The 23,943-nt window shown below is 41.6% G+C and overlaps 1 protein-coding gene across 7 annotated transcripts; it reads right to left on the bottom strand.

Moving 5' to 3' along the window:
* Positions 1 to 413: 413 nt before the first annotated feature.
* On the bottom strand, positions 414 to 22,541 carry si:ch73-217b7.1 (ensconsin). 7 transcript variants are annotated; one of them, XM_034162170.1, is made up of 19 exons: positions 22,281 to 22,541; positions 14,641 to 14,799; positions 13,237 to 13,314; positions 11,964 to 12,127; positions 11,631 to 11,748; positions 9,246 to 9,356; positions 8,989 to 9,114; positions 6,569 to 6,688; positions 5,309 to 5,478; positions 4,708 to 4,844; positions 3,776 to 3,972; positions 3,473 to 3,623; positions 3,204 to 3,372; positions 2,998 to 3,102; positions 2,867 to 2,917; positions 2,733 to 2,766; positions 1,203 to 1,308; positions 914 to 1,089; positions 414 to 836 (listed from the first exon to the last, which is right to left on the bottom strand). In XM_034162170.1, the coding sequence occupies exons 1-19, from the start codon at positions 22,435 to 22,437 to the stop codon at positions 826 to 828; spliced, it is 2,340 nt and encodes a 779-aa protein (XP_034018061.1). In that variant the 5' UTR covers positions 22,438 to 22,541; the 3' UTR covers positions 414 to 825. The 7 variants fall into 7 exon arrangements, with proteins under 7 accessions (XP_034018061.1, XP_034018059.1, XP_034018058.1 ...); XM_034162168.1 differs by having other exon boundaries at positions 3,746 to 3,972; positions 5,309 to 5,454; XM_034162167.1 differs by having other exon boundaries at positions 3,746 to 3,972; positions 22,281 to 22,540.
* Positions 22,542 to 23,943: the final 1,402 nt, after the last annotated feature.

The raw sequence follows: 23,943 nt of genomic DNA, 5'->3' as shown, positions 1-23,943 counted from the left end.
TGCAGATAAATTGAGTCAGAACAGATTAATCCCTCCTGTCACTGTTTATGATGCAGAAAGGCAAAAAAAAAATAAAAAAAAAATCCAGGAATATTAGTGGCTTTTACTCTTGAAATTCTTACCTAAAAAAAAAAAAAAAAAGATCCAAGTTATACAAATAATACCTGTACATTTTTTTTCTATCTTTATACAGCTTACAGCCTCACTTGAGGATTGTTTTCCCAGATTTTTAGTTAAATATCACTGCTTCAAACTGTCTGCCTCATCCCAAAAATAACCTCTAGTTCTAAACACAGGGCATAGCAGATATATACACACATTATGTTAGTACTCAAAATACCACTTTAAGTCAAAGGCCTTCATTTATTCTATCTAACATGTTCAGTTCGATTCATGATATATATATTTTTTTAACTTTCAGTCGTAACGTTGCTGAACTTGTTTGTCCCACTAAAGCTACAAATGCTTCAAGTATCACAACTGGCGATTGTACAGTTGATCTCGATTTACATAATTATTGCTGTCTCGCGCACACAAACCGTGGTGGGTGCCGATTATCCTCTCCAAAGCTGGCTGGATCCCCTCGGAATGCCGGCTGAGGGGAGACAACTTCTCTCTGGAGATGCTTTAAGAAGTTCTTTGGAGTCACCATCTTTGGGGATTGGCTACAGTACTCGTTTTCAGTGTGGATGATGGAGGCGGAGACTTTCAGCAGAGTCTCGCTGTGATGCTACAGGTCCGCTACCTTGTTAGAGTTGAACAGCTGTGCGGTTTCCCACCTCTCTCCTACTCTCTGGGGCGTGGACTCGTCTTGGTCTAATGCCATCAGGCTACATCTAAGTACCAAAGAGAAAGACATTAAACGTGCACCTCCTCACCAGTTTCTACGGAGAAGCAAACCCGGCGTGCCGACCTGGTCCCTGCTGAGCTGAGAAATCTTCCATCCCACTCAGAGGCTTTAGAAGGCCGATCTCCCTGAAGGCAAGGACCGGAACTCTCTCCTGCTGGTGGCGCTGCTCCTCTCCCTCAGGAGGAGTCAGCCTGGAATGTGAAGATGGTGCAGTCACCTCTTTGAAGTCCCCGTTCTCCCTGAGGAACAGAAGGACGGGACAGTCAGGTCACTTCAGAGTTTGCGCCTCTGTTTCACCAGGTTTGGAGGAAAAAAAAAAAAAAAAAATCACACTAAACTTTTGCAACTCGACCTTGGACTCAGTGCTGTGATGCCGGGGCTCACTTGGCGACTGTTGCTGTTGCTATGATGTGTGACTGCCACACTCGCTGCAGACAGACCAGGACTTGCAGGAGTAACTGGCAATGAGAGAAAAATTGAGACTTTGCACATAGATTGGTAGTAAAAACATAAATATAAAAAGTTTGTATGCACAATTACTCAATTGACACCAATTAAAATGTGTGGACCGCTTATTTGCACGACTACCAAGTGCAGTGTAGCTGCAACACAATGTCAAAGATAATTCAGTCCACATTCTTGCAAAAAAACAAACAAAAAAACAAAAAAGATGTCCAAATAGTCTGCAGTGACCATGTTGAACAGACAAGAGGAAAAAAGGACAGGATTGCCTTTACTGATGAATCCACAGGAACGATTAAGTCAGTGGCATACATTAAATGATTTTTGCACAATAATACTAATATAAGAGCCCAAATTAGTATTTCTTTGTAAACTGAGCACATACATTTGCAATTCAAGGTCACCAAATAATTTCACATTTTATGCCCAAAAAATGTGTGATTCAAGAGTTCTAGTTAGTAATCTGTGCACCCAAATTTGAAATTGAAGGCACTATTATTTAGTAATTTGTGCTGCCAATTTATTCAACAGTTACAATAAGAAATTTTTGCACACACATTCCTAACTCAAGAGCACAAATAAATCCTTGTGTCCACTCATGAGTAGCTCAAAATTACAAGTGTCCGCCAAACAAATTCAAGAATTTATTAATTTGTGCACACAAATTAGGACAAATTAGTTATACTTTTCCAAAAATTACTAATTCAAACGTTAATAATGTATGTAAAAAAAAAAGCATAACTCATGAGCAGGAAGTTGACGCTTGTGCCTAACTAATTAGTAAATCAAGAGTTGCAATTAGTAATTTGTGTATATATATATATATATAAAAAATCAATGTGAGGATAAATTAGTCCTGCATTTAAAAAAAATACAATTCAAGAGTTAGTTACTAATTTATGTCAAAAATTCATACCTCTGAGTAGAAAGTTGTCCTTTGTGCCTACACATTATTAATCAAAAGTTACAAGTAAGTTGTGCACACAAATTCATAATGTGAAAGGAGAAATTTGTCCTGGATGAAAAAAAATTAATAATTTAAGTGGCATAGTTCTAATGAGTAATTTGAGAACACAAACACTTAACTTGAGAGCAAATTAGTCCTGAATTTCCACAAATGACTAATTCTGGTATCAGAGTTTGAAATTTGTGTTTAAAAAAAAAATTATATAAATATATATGTACACACAATAGAGTATCATTGAATATATATCAAATTCTAAAGTGTCAGTTATTTTTGCTGAAAAATTAATAATCCAGGAGTTGTAATTCATAATTTGTGGGGAAAACTGTAATTCAAGTGTACCAAGATTTATTTCGTAAGAACAAATTAGTTATTTAATGCTTACAACTCGTCATTTTTCACAAACAATTCCAGTGTGATCAGGTAAAATTGTTCGTATAACAAAAGTAAAATTACCTGCAGTGTCTCCGTTCCTGCTCGGCATCACTTTCTAGAGATGGGACCAAAAATAAATAAATCAACCAAGAAAAGAAAGAAAGAAGGCTGCTGCAGTCAGTAGGTTAGCTGACACAGCTCCTTGTGGTCTGTACCTTCTCTGGTGTATCTGAACGCCTCGTTCTCCTCATGATCTCCTCCAGACGCTGAAGTTGAGGAGAGACCAGAGGATGTTTTTTTAGACATGCTGTAAAGATGTTGTGTTTTGTGCCTGAATGTGCATCACCTTCTTTCTCTCCAGACGTTCAGCCTCCTCTTTCTGAAAGTGCTTCTCACGCTCTTGCCTCACTCGCTCCGCCTCCTCTCTCTGTCGAGACTCCTCCTCCTCTTTCTGACACACACATTTCCACGTTATTGTGCAATCGGCATCTCGGACATCTGTGTCTTCACCACGTTCAAGTGCGATGCCTGAAAAGCATCTTGAACTCTGACCTGTTTCTGGGCTCTCTCGGCCTCCTCTCTCTCTTTCTCAAGTCTCTCTTCCTCTGCTTTCCTCTCCTCCTCCTCTTTCCTCCTGCTCTCCTCTGCTTGGCGCTGCGCCTCCTCCTCTCTCTTCATTCGCTCCTCTGCTTTGCGGCGAGCCATCTCCTCCCTGGCTATCCTGCGAGCAGACAGTCGTGCGCGCTCATGAACCCATTTTAAGGCTGCGCAAACACGATGCCACTTAGATTTTCACATTCGCACGGAGCACAGCGCTGTACCTTGCCTGCTCCTCCTGCAGGCGGCGCTCCTCTTCCTCTCGCTCCCTCTGCTCGCGGGCCAGTCGGCGTTTCTCCGACAGGATGCGGCTCGCCTCCTCCGGGTCTGTGATACCCGCCGGGGGCTTTTGGGATGGTGGAGTGCTGACACTCTCTAAAAAATATCGCAATTAGCACTACAGGCTCACCACTAGATGGCGGTATTTTATCACACACAGTCAGATAACACTGTGATTCTGTATGTGTGAAGGACGTTGCGTAGTTGTTGTAACTGACCACTGGCTGCTGGTGGGGTCGGATCCGTACTCGTCTTGTTCTGACCCACTGGCTGAGGTCGAGGCTGCAGAGGACTGAGGAGCTGCTCTCCGCCCTCTTCTTTTGATCTGGTGGGTGTGGTGAGCAGGGGTGTGATCCTGAGCGGACGAAGGTTTCCGGGATCCTCTGCACTCGGAGACTTCAGCATCTTGGGAGTCGGAGGCCGTCCGGAATTCTTCTGTGGGGGTCTGTATGTAGCAGGAAGAGCAATGTTTAGCACCAATTTCAATATATTTCAATTAAATTTATTTAGCGCCAAATCACAACAACGCTGCCTCAAGACGCTTCACATGAGTAAGGTCTAATCTTACCAACCCCTAGAGCAAGCACACAGGTGACAGTGGTAAGGAAAAACTCTCTCTGATGATTTGAGGAAGAAACCTCAAGCAGACCAGACTCAAAGGGGTGACCCACTGTTTAGGCCATTCCACCAAAAAAAAAAAATTACAATACAGAACACAACAACAATTGATGGTCTAAAGCGGGCCAGGTACACTTTGTGTGGTTACACAGCCAGGTCCATAAGTATTTGGACAGCATGGTACTACATGGTAAATCCACCTGGAGCAGGCAGTTCTCAAAAACTGAGTGACTGTACCAGAAGACCTGTTGCATCACCAGATATACCACATAGTGATGTAGTGGAACAGTGAAGAGTTGTCATAAAAGAAAACAAATCAAATCTAGTCTCGGGTCTCCTACGTGCTTTCTGGCAAACTGCAGCAGAAGTTTTCTGCCTTTTTTAATGTTTATAATTTAGGTGGAAAAAATTTGCTTTTTTTGTGTGGCTGAACAAGGTTTCCATCTGCCAACTCTCCAGTCAATGGACAAACCACTCATGGTTGCGTTACCTAATTTCAAGCAGTTCTACCCTCATGTGTGCAGTACGTTTAAAAAGTAACAACATTATGTGATTCTCTTACCTGCCAGGAGAGGGCGGTGTTACTTTGCTAAGCTTACATGAAGAAGTAGAGAGCTTTTTGGGGGGCAAAGTGAGAACGGGAGTCAGAGGAAAAGACAGGTTGCTCCATGACTTCCGGACAAAGTCTTGGTCCTTATGCTGTTGAAGAGAAAAAGCCAGGTAAAGAGAAATTATACAGTTCAAGAATTAAAATAAGGCCACCCCCCCTCCTGGTCCAGAAGGCGCCTAAGTTGAGGTGGCCGACTGACAGCAGTCAAAGAGGATCAGTAACATGATTAGGCACCCACAGCCTTCCACTGTCCTCATTGAACCTCTTGCACTAATGTCACCAAACTGAGATGCCATCATTTAAAAAAACAACTTAAATATTTTTAAAGAAATTCCCAATTACAGAAAATAAACAGTTGGATGTGCAAGTCAAAACTGACCAATTTACATTTATCACTTCAGGACTGACACTTTGCGACTGAAACTACATGCAATTATGTATAGTGACACCCACAGTGGTACAACTGGGACAGATATGGTTGATATTTATATATAATAATAGCGAATTCTGCGTTAGTTATTCCAATATGGCGGAGTTGGCTGACACTGCTTACCTCCGGACCTCCGGTGGTCCTCCTGCGTGTGGTAGAGGTGGAGGAGGCCATCTCCCTGCTGAAGGTCCTCTCCTGGCTGCGGCAATGAGGGGGCTGTTGGGCCTGCAGAGCCTTGAAGGACATGGAGCCCATGGGGTGGCAGGACACTGAGCGAGGACAAATAGGCATGGCTACAGTGATGTACCGGGTGGGAGTGTTTGGTGGAGGGCGAGGATGTGTAGGACACATGTAGGGGATTTGATAAATGGAAGCAGGGATCGAAAAGCGAGCGGAGGATAGTAATGAAACGACAATTAGCGTCCATGTATTTGGGAAGACAAGTGGAGGATTGAGAGTAATGAAAAGATTTGATGGAAACAGAAGAGAAAAAAAGGCATTAGCGTGACTGATAAGAGACTTAGCTTGTTAAATAATGCAACCACCACCCAGGCATCAGCGCTCAAAGATCATTGAATGTGTAAGGATTTTAGGACAGTGAAGATTAGCAGAGTTAAAGACTAAATGAGAACAAGAATGGGGCACTCAGAATCTTACATTTGACACTCACTCATGAAAATTCATTCATTCATTCGGTCCAGCATCAACCACATTATCCTTCACTAAGGCACTACCATTTCACCATGTTTATTCCATAATGGCTCCAAATTTAATTAAACAGTTATGACCTCAAGTTTGACATCAAAAGGCTATTTTTTAGTAGTAATTAGCCAATTCAGTCCAATGAACATCTAGAAGAACCAAGTCCTATATAGGCCCTGAAACCCATTGGTGCTTGTGCTTATTCTTGGACACCATAGCACATAGTAGATAAGAGTCTACAACTCCCACAGGATGTGACCCATTGTGTTGTCCAAGCTCACAAACAAGTAGTGGGGTAGAGAATCGAACCCAGGTCTACATATTGGTTGTCCAACTCCCCTTCCACTGATCTACATGATCTACATGCTCTAGATCTACAGGCATCAAATATTTAAACAACTGATGATCTAAATTGCCCTGTTCTGTCAGTGGACCAGATGATTAACCCAGTAAATAATACGGACAAGATTACAAACAAGTTATTCCTTAACAGCTTACTCATGTGCCTGAAGCAGGCTGGTGAACATGTTTACAGACGACGTAATGCTTTAAAGCTGGCCAACGTATTGTGGTCAACAGACCAAAACACAAACAAACACACAAACACCGGCAGAACAATGAGCTATGCTTTGGAGTTACCCTACTTCAAATCGGGTGATACACATCACAACCAGTAGTTACCCGTTAGCTCTCCAGACAGACTTGCAGCGCTGCGACTTCGCGCCAAGTAGGAGTGTGTTGGCTGCTGCAGGCGGTTGACCATCGTGCTCTCCCACGGCGTCAGCGGAAGCCGGCGGAAGCCTGGACACAGAGAAGTAGCATTTGTACTTTGATTAAACTCTTAACCGTTAACGCGGAACAATCTGTCAGAGCAGATTGTTGCCCATGGTGTAGCTGAGCGAGTGGAAGCTAAAGTAAAACCGGATCGCTGTGTTACACCTGCATGCACCAGATGATGACAGAAAGCAAACAGCCTGGAATGAAGCCCCCCCAAAAAATGGCATTTTAATCCTTTCAAATTTTAGCTAACAAGTCACCTACTTGAATTGACCCCACAATAGCAACTGTTTAAAGAAATGCCAATACCGGACATTGCAAAAATGTACACAATAGTTGGCTTATTAAGCAGAAGCAGATCATGCACTAATTAACTATTCAACACGATAGCTAGTTTGCATTAAAAAAAAGTACAGGAGAAAGACAAAAGTCAGTTTGCCAGGCACAGCATGCAGTGTTGTCCCTCTGCTAATGGAGTAAAAGGCTGCAGGTTTCAAGATAAAAGATACAACTGGGCTGGAAAATGCAGTCAGAATCTCTAATTGTGTCCCACCTGATGGGTACAGGAGTGGCGATGTTTCTATATGAGCGAAAAAGAGTTTATCTTGTTTTGCGTTTTATGTCTGTCTGTTAAAATGTGGTTCTTAAGAACCGCATACAGTGTTCCCACAAAAACAACAAGATTATCCTACAGAGGATTAGAGAACAGGGTCATGCGAGTGGGAAACGAGCTTTGATCAGTCTGATGAAACAAATGCACAAACATGCACATTTACTGTAAATACTATGGACTTCGGAATTGATCAGGGGCCTCCTGGTCGCTTATTGGCCCAAATACTGATGGAAAACAAAAAACAAAACTGGATTCTGGCCAAATGTAACTGAGCTACATGCCAGCATTTCCAAATGTCAACATGATATTCAAAATGTTGTTCTTCATGAGCCCAATTCAAAATGTCGTGAATAATTAGGCCACACTTTTATATATATAAACAGTTTAGAAAAATAATTTCAATTAAATTTTAAAAAACTAAAGCAAAAGTAAAAAATATTTATATATAAGGAGTACTACAATCTACACCACACATTAGCAATTAGTTTGTTACACTATAGGTTTTATGTTTAGCTTTTCAGTTAGCTTCATATCCTGACAGGTTTATGTTCAGTTACTTTAAACTTCAATTAAACGTATATTCCATTAAAATTGCAGATTCAGTGAGCTTTTCCTTTAGCATTGCATTTTATTAGCTTTAGTTAACTTTGGGTTCAGTTAGTTTAAAATTCAACTAGACTTAAATTCAGTTAAGATTTCAGTTAGCTTTATAGCCTGTTAGCTTTAAATTTAGTTTTGAATTAAAACAGATTTCAATTCCGTTAGCTTTTCAGCTACCAATGCATTTTGTTAGCAACTTTGGGTTCAGTTAGTTTAAAATTCAACTCAACTTAAATTCAATTAAGTTTTCAGTTAGCTTTATAGCCTGTTAGCTTTAAGTTTAGTTTTGAATTAAAATAGATTTCAATTCCGTTAGATTTCAGCTAGCATTGCATTTTGTTAGAAACTTTGCGTTCAGTTAGTTTAAAATTAAACTTGACTTAAATGCAATTAACTTTTGAGTTAGCTTTATAGTCTGTTAGCTTTAACTTTAGCTTTTAATTAAAACAGATTTCAATTTAGTTAGCATTATATTCCTTTAAGTGTAGAATTTACATTAATTTAGTTGAATAAACTTTTAATTTTAGTCAATTCAAACTTTCAAACATTCCTTATGTCATTAGTGGTAAAAACATTATTGTAAGATTTATTAGCTTCACCCCTTCACCCAGATCTGCAAATTTGTGTTTGTATTCCAGGACCAGTCGGTCTTTTACAGCCAGAGAACCATTTAATATTTTGGAGTAACACTAATAACACAATTTGCACAACAAACAGGCCCATGAGGAGCGGTAATACCTAAAAATATAATGTAATGCTAAAACATCCTCAGCCGTATGAGCATAAAAATAGGAAACAGAATGTGACCTTTTGACCTCTTAAAATAGGTCAATGTTAGCCATCTTTGAACTTGTCCAAGGTGTGTGTACCAAGGATGCCCCCTGTGAATTTGAAGACCATGGCAGTAATAGCACTGGACTTATGTTGAGCACAGACAGACAGATGGACGGAGGCAAATCTCCGCAATACCCGATGGCCATATTTTGGGCAATAATCACAATTTGTGTTTGAAACTCCTCAACAGAGTCCAGCCCACGATCTCTTTGATTTGCAACACTGTATAATGATGAAGTCACAATGCACCGAACTGACACCATTTCCCAGAAAACACCTGTGTTTGTGTTGTGGGTTGTCTTTCCCTGGAGAAGGCGAGGTTTGGACTGAGCTTTGTTAATGACAGGAGAGGAGGCGGTTCTTGTCTGAAAGCCTGTCAGTGACAAATGTGCATGAACGCGACCTACAAGACATAATCGTGTCAAAACACAAACATTACTCTTCGGTGGTATAGTGACAATCAGATTTATGTCACTGTGCCCCAACAAATTCATACAAAGAAAAGAGAGCCCCACCGGGGTCTAGTTCGATTACCTCGGTCTGGAGAGTGCAGGAGGGTGGCCGAGGAGGAGGAGAGGCGTTTGGTAATGACAGGGTCTGCATGTTTGGATAAATTCATCGTCGATACTGAACGCCTGTCAGCATCTGCAAACAAACCGGCAACACATTAAAAATAACACTTAATTGTATATTTAACAATGGCACTTAAAAAAAAAAAAAAAAAATGTAAAGTGGAACCAGGATTCACTCGTTACAGTTACTCTAGTCCAAAAGTTTGTTACATAAAAAATAAATAAATAAATAAATGTGGATGAGTGGAAAAAATAAGGACACAAAGGATCAGATTATAAAGCTCCAAAGGATGATGTCACGTCGCCATGACAACGCTTGTGCTGGTTCCATAGAATCTTCTCAAAATGGTCACTTTTGTGTTTTGAAGATGGCATCGCGTTACATTCCCGATCGTAATCACCAATCGCAGCACAATTTATTTATTTTAATTTTCCAAAGAAAGTAGCAACAGACTGATAAATATTTACTGCATCAATTGTAAGTTTGGTGTCTGCGTCCAGGGCGGTAGTAAATGCCAACGCGTTACCCGGGTGTTACGCCAGCACGCAGGAGCTCTGGCTGTGGGTGATCTCCGGCACCCCATCAGCCTACTGGCTCATTGTGTACGATTTACACGTTTTACCATGTAGCACTAGTGGTAACAAATCACTGAACTGGGAAACAAACATACAGAAAAATGGCACAGAAATATTTAATTCAATAACACCGAATTGTGCGGCATTCATGCTACATCAGTCTCGACATTTAGCTTTAACTCAACCCACAGCAACGCACGTTTGGAGAGACGGGCCTAAAATACCTGCAACAATTTACACAATAATCAGGAGAATGTACCACAAGGGTGTAACTTTGGTTTTTCTTGCCAGCTCGCACAATTCCTTGCAGTTCACCAGGTAAATTATTACAACAACCAACATGAGCCGACGTGTAGTGGATTTTTTTTTAGTGATTTTGACTCATCCGAAAAGCAGAATGCTAACAATGTTATTGTGATGGTGTCCATTTTCCCCCAGTACAAAATGAAGGGGTGGTAAATGAATATGAAGAGAATTCAATGATAGTGACACTATGTGTAGAACCAGCCACACAGTTGCCGAGGGGCTATGAGGTCATCGCTTTGGAGCTCCATACCTTTGGTTTCACAAATGAGGAAAAGTCTACTAAATAGAAGTACTCAAAAAAAAAAAAAAAAAAAACTTCCAAAAAACACTCAACAACTCCAACGCTCATCATAAAAATGCCATCTACCAGTGACTTTAAAACTGTTTTTGAGATCAAAAGTCACATACTCAACTATGGCATGCAATGAAGGGGAGAGAGGAAAACACTTAGACTATCACCAGTGTGCTAAAACGGTGCCATATAGATGCACTGTGCTAACGCTAGCTGGCTAAGAGACACGATGCTATAATAGTCACACTGGGAGGTCATTCCGTGTCTGCGGTAGAGACTGAAAGCACCACGCGGTTGCTCCAGTCCAGCAAGGTCGAGTGGATAGAGGAAAGCCGACTCGACAAAACCTGGACCAGGAAGGAAGTGGAGGGAGAGAGGGAGAGCAAAGAAAAGAAAGAGAGCACGAGTCAGCGGCTGAGAACGGGTGAGGGTATAAATCGTGTTAATAACGGGCATCAGCAGATCTAAAACGTTTACATAAAAAGCCATTAAAAAAAACAGATCAGACATTGACAGAATATGCACACACACTCATGTCAGAGCACAAACCAAGCATGAACCAGACCTGAACCTGACTGAACATCTCTTGACAGATCTGAAAACGGGGTGTTGTGTGTAGAATTTTGAGGAGAAAAAATGAATTTCACCCATTTTGGAATAAGGCTGTAACACAATATCTGTGAAAAGTGCAGCGTTTTATTTACGTCATTCTAATCACATAAAAGGGTGGCTCAAATAATTAGTTCCTATGTAGCATTCTAACAGTTTTAAGCATATATTTTATGCTTTATTACTCATGATGCTTCATATCAACTTGAGCCAATTATGAAACATGGAAAATGTTGATGAAATAATCCAGCGAGATGCCACATCAGTGTTGTGGTTTGTCAGAAATATCTGTCTTCTTGCCCCCCCCCATCTATAAATTTAGAAAACTGTCCATTGACTTCTGTAGGTCCATTTTATCCAGCAAAGCAAAATCTGGCTTCACTTTTACACAGTGAATCTGTTCATCTTTTTTCTCACCATCTACGCATCGCACATAAAACACAGCAGAACAATTAATAAATTATCAATACACCTCGGATATTTTCCTCGTAAAAATAACAGGGTGGTTTTCTTAAACTGCTGCTTTAAAGGTTATGGAAAATAACGTGTGGTGCGTTCAAGTACCGGCTGCTGTGCTGGGAGCGTCTGTGTGCATTGTTCCTCCCCATGACCAGCGGTTGGGCTTCTGTCGGGCTCTCTGGCTCCTCTCCAACGTCCGACGCATTACAGCCTCATGACGAACCTTCAGTCACAACAACATTTATGTTCCAATATCCAATCAAATTCTGATCACCCCAAAAGATCACAACATTATCACACTGCTGCAAGTCACTCAAAAGGTAGAATCCTCTATCAAGACCCACTAATCCTGTTTATCTGTCATTAGCTGAGATGAAAAGCAGGTGGGGGCGCTATTTCACCAAAGTACAAGTAACGATTGTACATCCGAGTGCTTACCCTGTCCTCCTCCATTTTCTGTCGCCGTTTCTCCTCCACGGCAGCCCGCCTCTTCTCCTCCTTGGCTCTTTGCTCCTCCAGCCTCCTCTTCCTCTCCTCCAGGTGCTTCTCATAGTGCTGTCTGGCTCGCTCCTCACGTGCCTGCCACTGGGCCTCTTTGGCAGCTGGTGTACGATGAGCACACACAATTAAAGAGCTGCTGTTTGACAAGTAATAACACAGTTGTAAAGGCTTCATTGTAAGTTGTCACAATGGATCAGTTTGAAAGTGATAACTGTTGGAAACGGGCTCTTCCTCACCAATGAAATCACTGATTAACCAGCAATTTGTGTGCAGACTTCATGAAAAAGAGGAAAAAAAGGTGCAACTCAGGCATGTGATGAAGTTATTTTGTTGTTATCACTGACAAGGGACGCTTTTCTGGAAGAGCTTTTTTTTTTATTTAATTCCTTTTTTTTAAACAAAGTAAAATTTAGGAATCATCTTTCACCTTTTGAGCCCCAAAACAATAGGCTTCTTGGGGTCAGAGATGCCAAACACACATACCAAGTTTGGTGACAATCAAGCAATCAGGAAAGAAGTTATTGTGCTCACAAGAGTTTTACAGAGTATGATCCAATGACCTTGGCTTTTGTCCTTTTGACCCCAAAATGAATAGCCATCTTCAGGTCACTATGCATAATGCATGCATGTTTGGTGATAATCGGAGCAGTACAACTGAAGTAATCTCGACTGACTACACCATGGCGGTTGGGGGTGGGGGGGATTAGAACCAATTACTTCATATTTTCATCAATTTTCTTAAACATGATGCAGGTTCAAAAGTTAGAAAGCTAGTTTCATCCTCACAGAGTGGACTCTCCTGTGATAAACCAACAAAATAATTTAAAAAAATTATACAAGTGTTATCACTGTGGAGTGACAGGTCAGCTGTCAATCACACGATGAGGCTCGACGTTCCTCCACAAAGATCTCTCGTCGAGGTATAACCGCTGTGCAAAGCCGGTATGAACACAAACTTTCCTGGAGTAACGCTTCCTCTAATCCATCTGTCAGAAAACCACAGTCAAACCACCAGCCTCCCTAAATCCGCTCCCACGACCTCAACTCATTATGCAACTCGGCTGCCGTGGCAACAGGGGTGCCTGGCGTCAGCCCCAGACTTTACGTAACCACGTGGGCTCGTCACCGTGTCGTGGCTACCAACAAACTTCAACTGCGACATGTTGTGAGAAAGGCTTTGGGCGAGTGGTCAGCATTTAAGAATGTGCACCGTTCTGTTTGTCGCGCTCCTCTCTGCGTTCACGGGCCAACCGCTGTCTCTCGTCAGTCTTGTTGAACAGCAACGAGTCTGCAACACAGAAAGAAGAGTCGCTGTGAAGCCTGCAGCACCTCTGTGCTGTAAATACAGTTTATGACAAGCAATACAGAGTATTAAAAGGTTTAGCCAAATGTCAGGCAACTTCCTTTTAGCTTTAAAAATAAATTATTTCATATGAACCATCTCATGGTTTAACAAGATCACACTGATTACTGTATTTTCTGGAGTATACTCGTAAGTCGTGTGTTTTTTTTTGTTTGTTTGTTTTTTTTACTACTTTTGGAGGTCCTGTAATTTTTACTCCGGTGTGACTTATATACCAAAAATTCACAAATTTGTTCTTAATAACAATATCTATAATGACTATTTATATAGAAATTTCCCAAGAATTAAAGCACTAAAAACTAAATAAACTCCAATAATAAAACAATAAATGCCAATAATAAAAATACACTACAACAATGCACAAAAAAACAAAAACAAAACAAAAAACAAATTAAAGAGCTCATAACCAGGGACGGTTAAAAAAAATACTTTTCCCTAAAAAGTCATGATTTTTTTTCCAACTTAAATAGACTTTTGATATAAATGGACTTTTTCATTCTTTTTTATTTCACTCTTCTAAATGGGGCAATACAAATAATATCATTAGTTATAATCTTTATCGACATGTTAAAACATAACGGTGCACATACAACATGTACAAGTACCATTAATTAATGGTACTGATTTCATATTTCAGTGATGTTGCAAAGTACTGATTTCTTAAAAAAAAAAAGACTTACCTAAAAAGTCATGATTTTTTTCAATTTAAATCAGCTTTTATTGATTTAAATGGACTTTTTGTTATTTTTTATTTCACTCTTCTAAATGGGGCAATATAAATATAAATATAAATACTGATGTGATATTTCAGTGATGATTTAAAAAAAACAAAAAAAAAACTGATGATTTTTCAGATTTTTTTTTTTCCCCACAGCGATTTAAATCAGGATTTAAATTTTGGTCATAACACGGAAAAAGGTGTGACTTATAGTCCGGAATATATGGTCATTTGTTATTCATGGGTTTTCTTTCTGGACTCATGCATCGAGCTGGAAATATACAAAGTAATCAGCTTTGATGAAAACTGGACTTATTACATTTGACTGGCATCTAAAAAAAGGCAATATCATTTTGATGAACAAGTTTATGGTCAGTTAAGTTCTCAAATTTCTTATTTAATAAACTTAACCAATTCTAATGAATAGAAAGACACAAACCCTGAAAGTGGTGACACTGGCAGAGACAAAATTTTAGAAGTCCTTATTCCCAAAACTAATACAAACGTCACATATTTGTGTATTTCCGCGTTACCTGCTTTGGTGGCTGCATTGTTATTGGGGCTATTGCTGGTGAGAGTGCACGTGGGGGTGGGGGTCATGGAAGGGGTCAGGGTGGGTGTGTAGGTCTGTCCAGAGCCTGACGAACCAGGGCGGGTGGCTGAAGAAGATCTGCCATCCTGGAAATAAGACACTGGAAACAGATGAGACAAGAATTTCCAATTAAGATCAAGTTCTGGCAAAATGTTTCCAGATGTGTGTGTGAAGCCAGGTTTAAAAAAAACATACAAGACTGCAAAAAGAAACGTTTGTCTCCCAGGTCCATTCACACCAAACTTGATATGTGGATGATGGTTAACCTGAGAACTGCCCTTAAGAGGTCTGTTTTAGCAAAGGTCAAGGTTATTGGGTTCAAAGGTAATTATGCTGATTCTCACTAAAGCCAACCAAAACTTTGTCACATATGTAGGTGGGTGCTGGAATTGCCCAGACAAGATCAAATTTAACAAAACAAGTCAATCATTTGGATTGAAGATCAAAATTTAAATTTTCCCCACTCAGATATCCATCAAGCCGGGTGCGCATATGGAGGTGGCTGCTGGAATTGCTCTGCAAAGTCAAACGTGCCAAAAGTCAATCACTGGAATTGTCTGTTGGTCTAATTCTTCCAAGCCCTTTTGCTGATTACTACCAAATTTGGTATGTCAATGAAAGCTGACCTCAGAATTAGCTTTAAAATACTAAAGGGGAACTAAGCAACTTTTTTAACCGTAATTTGACAGTTTGGGAGTAACTGTAATGGTTAAATTACTTGTTTTTGGGAGAATGAGGGCTCTGTCTCCCCCACCAAGGGTTGCAGAAAACCAGCCCTGCAACTTCAGGCACATTGACCTGGTGTCATGTGAATGAGAGTCTTGGGTCTTGCAAGAAACACAAACTGCTTTATGGCACTACAACAACAACACTTACATGCCCCCTACCGAGGCACTGGCGACGTAGTGACTATAAGAACAAGCCATCAACGGTTTTATTTCTTATGTTTCTAATTATGGTGAAGCCAGTGGGGAAAAAAAAAAAAAAAAGCAAGACAGCCTTATAGCACATCCTCGCACACATGTACAAAGAAAGAGAGATCCACCTGAGCTAAAGTCTGCTCTTTGTGTAATGTCGCTTTCTTAACATGGTTCCACAAAATGCATAAAAACGAAATGCACACGAAGAGCTGGGGGGGGGGATGTAGTGAGTTTTTACAACAGTTTTGTGACATATGTACTCCCGAGCTGTAGGGGGCGCCCCGTAGAGAAGAATGCTACCAAAGCAATCAGAAGAAACGGCAAAAAAATCAAAATAAAAAGATTGACCAGATTTACATAGTTCTCCTTTAAATGTGGCCTTTGAACCTGATTTGAGCGAAATGTACCCAACACCTAGGTGGATTCCCCAATCGCTGTGGGTCAGCCAGAAGTCAATCAATTTGGGTCAAGGCCATTGGTGACAAATGCCATTTTGCCGCAGCACTTATCTTTAGGTACTATTACCTAGTTTGACACGTGTGACAAATGTTGTGCATTAATTTTGATTTATTGTACATGGGGAGATACCTACAGCATACAAAAAATATAGAGTCAACTCTGAAGAGGTAACGAACACAACCAGACAATCTGCTGGTGCTACTTTTCATCTTCCCATTGCGTTGCAGCGTTTCCTGTTAACTCATAGCTCAGCTGTTGATTAATGGCACCGTACGGCTCAGCGTGACGCAGCACTTTCAGCTCAGCCTCCTGCACGTACACACAGCTTTGCACGAGCCTCATGCACAAACAGACAAGCCTGATGAAGAGAAAGTAAACACTATGCAAACCCTGATGTAGAATGTTTGTTTGCAGAGCAGAACTGCAGGCAAACAGTGCAAAATCCAACATATTGTCCACATACACTTTCTGTGTTTGTCCCAGAATGTTGCAGACTGCCGTAGTGACCCAGACTGAAGTGTACACCAACAACAGGCTCACATTCACCTTGATATTTAAATGTCACAATGAGAAAGTGCATAACAGGAGACCTGCACAAACTCGACCTAACTTCACATGCCGCGTTTCAAGACAAAAACAACCAGATGTGGTTGAAAACTAGAATTTGATGGCGCCATTTCTGAGTGTAAACAATTACGAAGGAAGGTCGGGTCTCGAACATGGGAGCCAGATGAGCCTGTAGCAAACGGGCCATGCATGAGAATTACTTTCTGCATGTGATGCACTAAATAGTGAGCGAATGCAAACAGTTCATTATGTGAATGGATTTGACATTCAATATGCACCCAATTATTAGCAGATACAGTTTGTACTTTTGGTGATGTATGTGTACTGCGGCAACTGTGTGCGCATACTTGTTGCAGAGTAAAACTAATCGAGATCAGGTAAGACTGGTCTCAGTGTAACTGCACTTATGTAAAGCATTTTCTTCTAATGTAACTATTAATATAGACATTTTTGGGGTGGCTACAGCAGGTACAGAATGTGACGAACTGTAGATGCTTGAGTGAGATGTGCAGCAGGTGTTTCACTGTAACATCAACGGGCGATAAAATCTGTGTTGTGTAGCACGTGCAGCGCATACATCAACCCTCTGCTGTGTGCGGTAGTACATGCTAGGGTACACTGGTTTTGGTTCAGCGTACTCAAAGCTTTTTTAATCCAATTGGGTCCAAATTTGGTGGAATGATAGTAGGCCAGTAAAGGACAAAGTGATTTAATTTGGAGAAAAACAGGCTCAACATCAAGGTCAAATTTTGAGCCCAATACGTATAAATAAGGGATATGCAGATTGAGTGATCTGTACATCTATGAAACACTAATATGAAGTCATATCACCCTACTGTTGAATGTTTGGTGAGGATAAAGTGATTTAATTTTTGACAAACCGATCAAGAAAGCAGACACACACTGAGCTAAACCAGCATTATTCACCAGTGCTCCAGCCCTGGAACAGGTTTGGTTAATGGCTATTGTTGCTACAGGAAGGGCTGGGCCCTCAATACAATCATCTAGTCAGAGTAATTCTGCTGCATCCATTCAGACAGGAGGATCTCACACGCACCTACACACCCACACTCATATTCAACCGCTTATCCAAGATCAGGTCGCGAGGGGGCTGGAGCCTATCCCAGCAGTCATAGGGCGTGACACGGATACACCCTGGACAGGATGCCAGTCTGTTGCAGGGCCACATATAGACAAACCCACGCAAATATGGGAAGAACATGCAAACTCCACAGGTGGGAATTGATCCCATGAGCTTCTCGTTGTGAGGCAACAGTGCTAACCACTAATCCATCGCGCTGCCGACAGGAGGACCTACTCCAGCTAAATATAACACAGGAAAATATGTTCTGACTTCAGGCTAAATTCGGGACTTTAACGTTTCCCATAATGCCCCTGGCGTGACAGCCCCCTGCGCTTCCTAGAATGCACCACGGTGCCAGCAGAGTTCTGCCATCTCAGCGCATGTAAACAATGACTAGCGAGGATGTGGATGGCGTTGATCCAGTGAGTTCACGAGTGATTATGGTGATGACACGTTCTCCCAAGTTGAGACGGTTATCTGGAGCGGGTTGGGGAGGTGATGGTTAAGGTTCTAGTCGTTAAGGCGTTGGGCTTGAGACCAGAAGATCCTCGGTTCACATCCCAGCCTGACTGGAAAATCACTAAGGGCTCTTGGGCAAGGTCTTTAATCCCCTATTGCTCCCGGTGTGTAGTAAGCGCCTTGTATGGCAGCAGCCTCACACTGGGGTGAATGTGAGGCATTATTGTAAAGCGATTTGAGCATCTGATGCAGTTGGAAAAGCGCTATATGAATGCAGTACATTTTCCATTTATATCTGGAGGAGGTGTAGCACCTATGATGGACGTCTGCCATACCTAGTTGTCTTGTCCACACTTCACGGTGTTTGTTTACATTGTGTCCTGAACCAGAACTTTGCTAAAACTGCTCTCTTGCATGTGTCATGGACCACGAGACAGCATGAGATTCACAACTGCAAAACAGCATAAAGGAGATGAAGGAACGGTGGCTTCATCTGCCAGCACGATGGCTCTATAAAGATGTCCTCTTTTGTATTCCTGAGCGATGTCGTGGAGTTTGACTGACAGCAGAATGCTGCACAATAAGCCGAAGGTGGCGCATTAAAAGGACAAAAAACGATTTTCAGAAAGTGCAAAATATAGAGCAGCATTTCACGTTGATCCCTTAATCGCTCTTCAGCTGCAGCTGCCTGAAACTCATCAGCAATTTCATGTTGCTGATTCCTGGTGCGGTCGGTTCGTCCCACTACATCCAGCTGGCTCTACAGTCTGTCGTGAAGGTCACTGAACAAACACACCTCGAAGTGCTACAAGTGTATTTGCTCGTGCATTCACGGCGGCGGTGGTTAAACAACCTTTCCAGCCACGCCAAAGTCAATTCTGTGGTCCATCCTGCCACGTCAGTCATCGTGATCCTACAACAGGACCCTCCACCGCCAGCTCCCCTCCAAAAGAAATGAATGACACCTCCACAATGACACCAAACATTATCTGGGTACTCACATGCACCTCCCAATTAATAACAACAAAAGACATGAATATTTTGTTTATCATCTAATCCAGCACAGGAAGCAGGAAGGACTGCAAGGTGGCAACTTTTATGACCATATTGGGTGAATTGCCGTTGATATACCTCAGAAACACAATGCACAACCTGCACTGTACTGAAAGTTATTCCTCATCAATTCAAGCCAGTCTGTACCTGGATTTTGGTTCATGATTCCAGGGGCGTGATCCCAAAGTGGGACCTGTTGAACCCCCAGCTACTCAGATCGGAGGGCCGGGATCAACATTCCCACTTCTGGAAAACATCCTACGCGAAATGTAAGCGATAACTTCAAATCCAAAGTCCACGCCGCAGTAAAAGCAGTGAAAAGCAGGAGAAGAAAAAATTCAAATAAAAACAATTCCAAAGCACCAAAACTAAGCTTCCAGAGTAGAGGGGGGAACCAGGAAAGGAGATTCCACCTTTGACTGACGAGAAGCAAAGATGCGACTGCGTGCGAGACAGATTGTGGCAACTGTCCAACCCACATCCTTTTGTCCATGTGTGTAAAAAGAGACAGACATGGGGAGAGAGTGCCTCTCCCTCCCACCGCTGCTGTGCACCCAACCCCCACTGGTTTTCAGATTAAACAGTCAGAGTTAGCGGTTAATGCTGTGCTGTTCGGACCGGCGGGTAGAAGGCAAGCACTCCACGTGGATCCTTCCTCCCCTGCAGCCTGAGAGGATTAGCTGCAGCTTAGGCTAAGTTAAAACACTAAGCTCAAACCAGCAGAGTTACAGGTTCAGCTTCGGGAGCTTGTGTTGGTGCAACCAGCATGTAGGATCTACGGGGTCAAGCCAATCTGCTGCAGGTCTGGCCTGGTTCAGTTAGCCTGGGCTCCTCAGCGATGATGCTCAGGGAAACGCGCCATGTGTGCAACAGCCCTCAACCTGCTCGCCTTTCGGAGCCCTTCAATTGGCACATTCCAAGACCCAGACCCATAGAAGCATCTGAAAATAAATCACCGAATGAGACGTAGTATTGAAATAAGCAAAAGTCCAGTCTGTATGTTAAGAAACACACAAAGTACAAACTGTACAATAAGAAACTCTTAAGGTAGTTAATGTTTTTGTAATAACATGAAACATTTATATTTTTTAAAACTGTATCTACTGTATTAAACTAGTTCTGATCACATGGATTTTAAAATAACCACAAATATTTTCAGTTAATTTGAAACTTTATTACACAATTGTAAATGATAGACATTTTAGTTATGTGTTTTGGGCCACCGTTCACACTTTGGGAATCACTGCTCTAAACCATCCAAATTAAATACAAATCAATAGGCTTCTTGGGGTCACTGCGCATAATGGACATACCAACTTTGGTGATGATCGGGTGTGTACAACTGACGTAATCTCACATGACTGACGACACATATCTGACAGGCCTTTGCTGATCCAGATAAGATCATTTTGCTGAATCACTCTGCATTCTTAATGGTAGACACAAACATGCCTAAACTATGCTCACCGTTTCTCGCTAACTCAGAGACGACCGAAGTGTTTTCAGAGTTCTAATTTTGATTAGATGCATTAACAATATAGACAAGAATTAATAAGAAGGTCTTCAGCAACAATGTATTTCTGCATGTGCACAGTCACACACACGCTTCTGTTTATGTGACTGTTTTGCTGACGCACACGTTACCGTTCAGGTGAAGCAGTGCGCGCACGCACGCTCATTTTCTACCCTTGTTTTGATCTAATCTTGCCTCGTCAGCTGGTCATCTGAACTGTTTGCACCTTAAATTTGCAGACAGGTGAGTTTGATTGGCTGAGGTCTTTTCTGACTGAATAGAAAACTGATAATTGGTTATATTATATACAATCCCTCACACACGTCTGGAGTAGCTGTCTTGGAGAACTCAGACCGCAGCAATGCAACCAACAGGGCTTCATCATCTCACCGCCGTTAGGGAACAATAAACAACAAATGCATGTTTGCCACAGAGAACTGCCACTGGTTTTTCCATTTTGGATTCATCAATCAGCAGTGAAGACAAAGTTGAAAGAAACAAAAAACAATTACCTCACTGCCAAAATAGTCTATGAGCCAGTCATCAATTTTGACCTAATCGGTACCACTTAAAGGGAAGAAACGGCACTTGGAGTCCAGCCTCAGTGTACCATGGCCTACACCAAAATGTATGATAGCCATCCCAGGGTAATAGCTATAGCCAGGGGTCAATGAAGAATTACACAGAGGTAAAACTTTAAAAATGCTCCAATCATGTTGAAAACTATATCACATTACTTCTCTGATCATAACGATTCCAAAAAGTTATAGTTTGGAGTATCTACGAAGGAATGTTCTGGAGTTATGGGGTAAAAATGGCAAAAATGGTAACAAAGATCAGTTTCAGTTTGTACAGGGGTCAAAAGCTAAAGTTGCGCCAATTTCAGTAAAAAATGATGATGAATGATGAAAATTTCCACTACAAATAACATCTTGATTGATTGTTTCATTTTTATATCACCTCAGTTGTTGTGGTGTAAAGAAGCAAAATGACAAAAACAGGCTCAAGAGACCCTGAACCCTTTGAACAAAGTCATTTTGACCAAAAATGGGGAAAGTGGCATTTCATAATTCATTTGTATCCGTTTGCCTGAAACATCTTTTCATGACCAGACAGTCCCCTAAAGAGTGATTTTTTCTTTTTTTTTTTACTTTTGATACTCTGTGTGCTTCTTACCCTGTGTGCTGCTGGAACCTCAATTTTCCTGAGGGAGCCTTCCCAAGGGATTAATAAAGTTCTGTCTAATCTAATCTAATCTGAACGTTGATGCCATTTGTCCTATGGACCTTGGTCTAGAGGACGAAATAAATAAGCAAATAAATGATGTCACTGCCCAACTACTAGTAGACCGAACTGTAAAATAAAATGTCACATGCACACACAAAGTTATTGCATGCATTATACACCACCCAATTTTTAATGACACATTTTGTATTTATTACAGTCTGTTTTTTAAAGTATGAAGAGACCAAAAAAAATTTTTTTTAAATTGCCATGCACCACACTGTGCACATTTCCCTCCATACCTCTTTTCCTCCTCCTGCAAGCATCTCTCCGTTTCCATCCCTCTTCCTCCTCTGTGATGGTGAAGAGAGCAGGGATGGCCGAGCGGCTGCTTCCCTTCCTCAGGCTCCACTTTCCCTGCGAGCATCCACCTCCCCCTCGTCCTTTACTGTCCGGCATCGCCTGCCCTCTTCCTCACTGAGCTCGACAAGCTCACCTGCCCATCCCACCCTGCAGTGAAGGGTGGGCGGGCAGGTCACCCCCCAAAAAACTGCCTACTCACAGGAGACCAACAGCTTAAAGCTAAATCTTTGGATGCAGCTGATAGAGAGACGGAAACCCAGACTAACTGTGATACAAGAGCAGACAAAAAAAAAAAAGAGAGAGAGAGAGCGGATGACCGCTTATGGTCTGGTTTAGGAAAGAAGATTTAATCCACAAAAACTGGATCGGAAGGAATCTGGAGGGATTTCACTCTTTTCCAGTTTTCACTCATTCAGAGATGCTGCCTGCTGCCACTGCACCTCCTCCTTCTCCTCCTCCTCCTCAAACACAAAGCTGTCCGAAAACTCCCATCACACATGCAAGTAAACTCCAGCCTACATGCACGCGGACAGCTGAGGGGCCGCTAAAATATTCAGTGTGAATCCAGATGAGGAAAGTGAGCCGGTAGCGGTGAGGGGTTTCAGTGACAACAGCAGCACATGGACCGGTGACGCAGGAAGAGCCGGAGAGGGCGTGCACGTTACTGTACACGCGCACGCCAAAGCAAATATTGCCGTACTGGCTTGGTTCAATGCAAAGGGGCGTGTTTATAGAGCACATGGTCTACGGCCACACCTACTGTCCCATTTAAAGAGCCGTCAGCTGTTTGACATCCTGTCAATCATGTCGGGCAGAAATTTCACATCTTTTTCAGAAAAGCTCTCTCTCTGGGCCATCAAGGTGTAGGACTGATGTTGCAACAGACAAAACATAAAAAAAAAAAAAAAAATTCTAAGTTGTCACGGGTGTCTTGGTGGCTTCCCTCACTAGTCTTCTTCCACTAAGTTTTTGAGAAGTACCTAAACCCAACACATTTACTACAGAGCACTGCACTGTTTGTATTTCTTAATGGCCTATTCATTTTATTGGATTTTTTTTATGTATCCAACCCCTGAAATGTCAAAAGAAAACTGGCTGTAAAAGTGACAATTTCTATTAAGAAGAACCAGTTGTGGCCATAACATCTAAATGGTTAATGCAATGCTTTTGTTTAAGTGTACACTACAAGAACATTTTGATATTTTTTTAAGCAAAACAACAACAAAAAAAAGAGGTCACTGTCCACCACCAATTAACACCAGTGTGTTGTTATGAGGAGACACTCCTCGACGGTGGCGCAGATGAACTATCAAACTTCCGTTATTCCTTCCAATCATCTTATAACTTCTGAGCACTTTTTTTATTTTATTGTTCAAAAATGTTTATAAAACATGCTGAATGACAACAAACAAAAATGTGTATATTTCGCATACAAAATAAGGTCAGTGGTCACTGACAACACTTTCGGTAGTGGCCGCTTACATCACTTAACCCTCTGGAGTCCACAGCATAACTGGGTGTTTTTGACTACTTTTGTTTTTACCTTCATAATTTACCTTAAAAAACTGTTTAAGTTTTTTTGTGGCATTTCTTTCCAGCACA

The sequence above is a fragment of the Thalassophryne amazonica genome, chromosome 21, assembly GCF_902500255.1.
Source record: "Thalassophryne amazonica chromosome 21, fThaAma1.1, whole genome shotgun sequence".
In the NCBI taxonomy this organism is placed as follows: Eukaryota; Metazoa; Chordata; class Actinopteri; order Batrachoidiformes; family Batrachoididae; genus Thalassophryne; species Thalassophryne amazonica.
The sequence above is the reverse complement of the archived record's forward strand: the minus strand, read 5'-3'. Positions and strand labels throughout refer to the sequence as shown.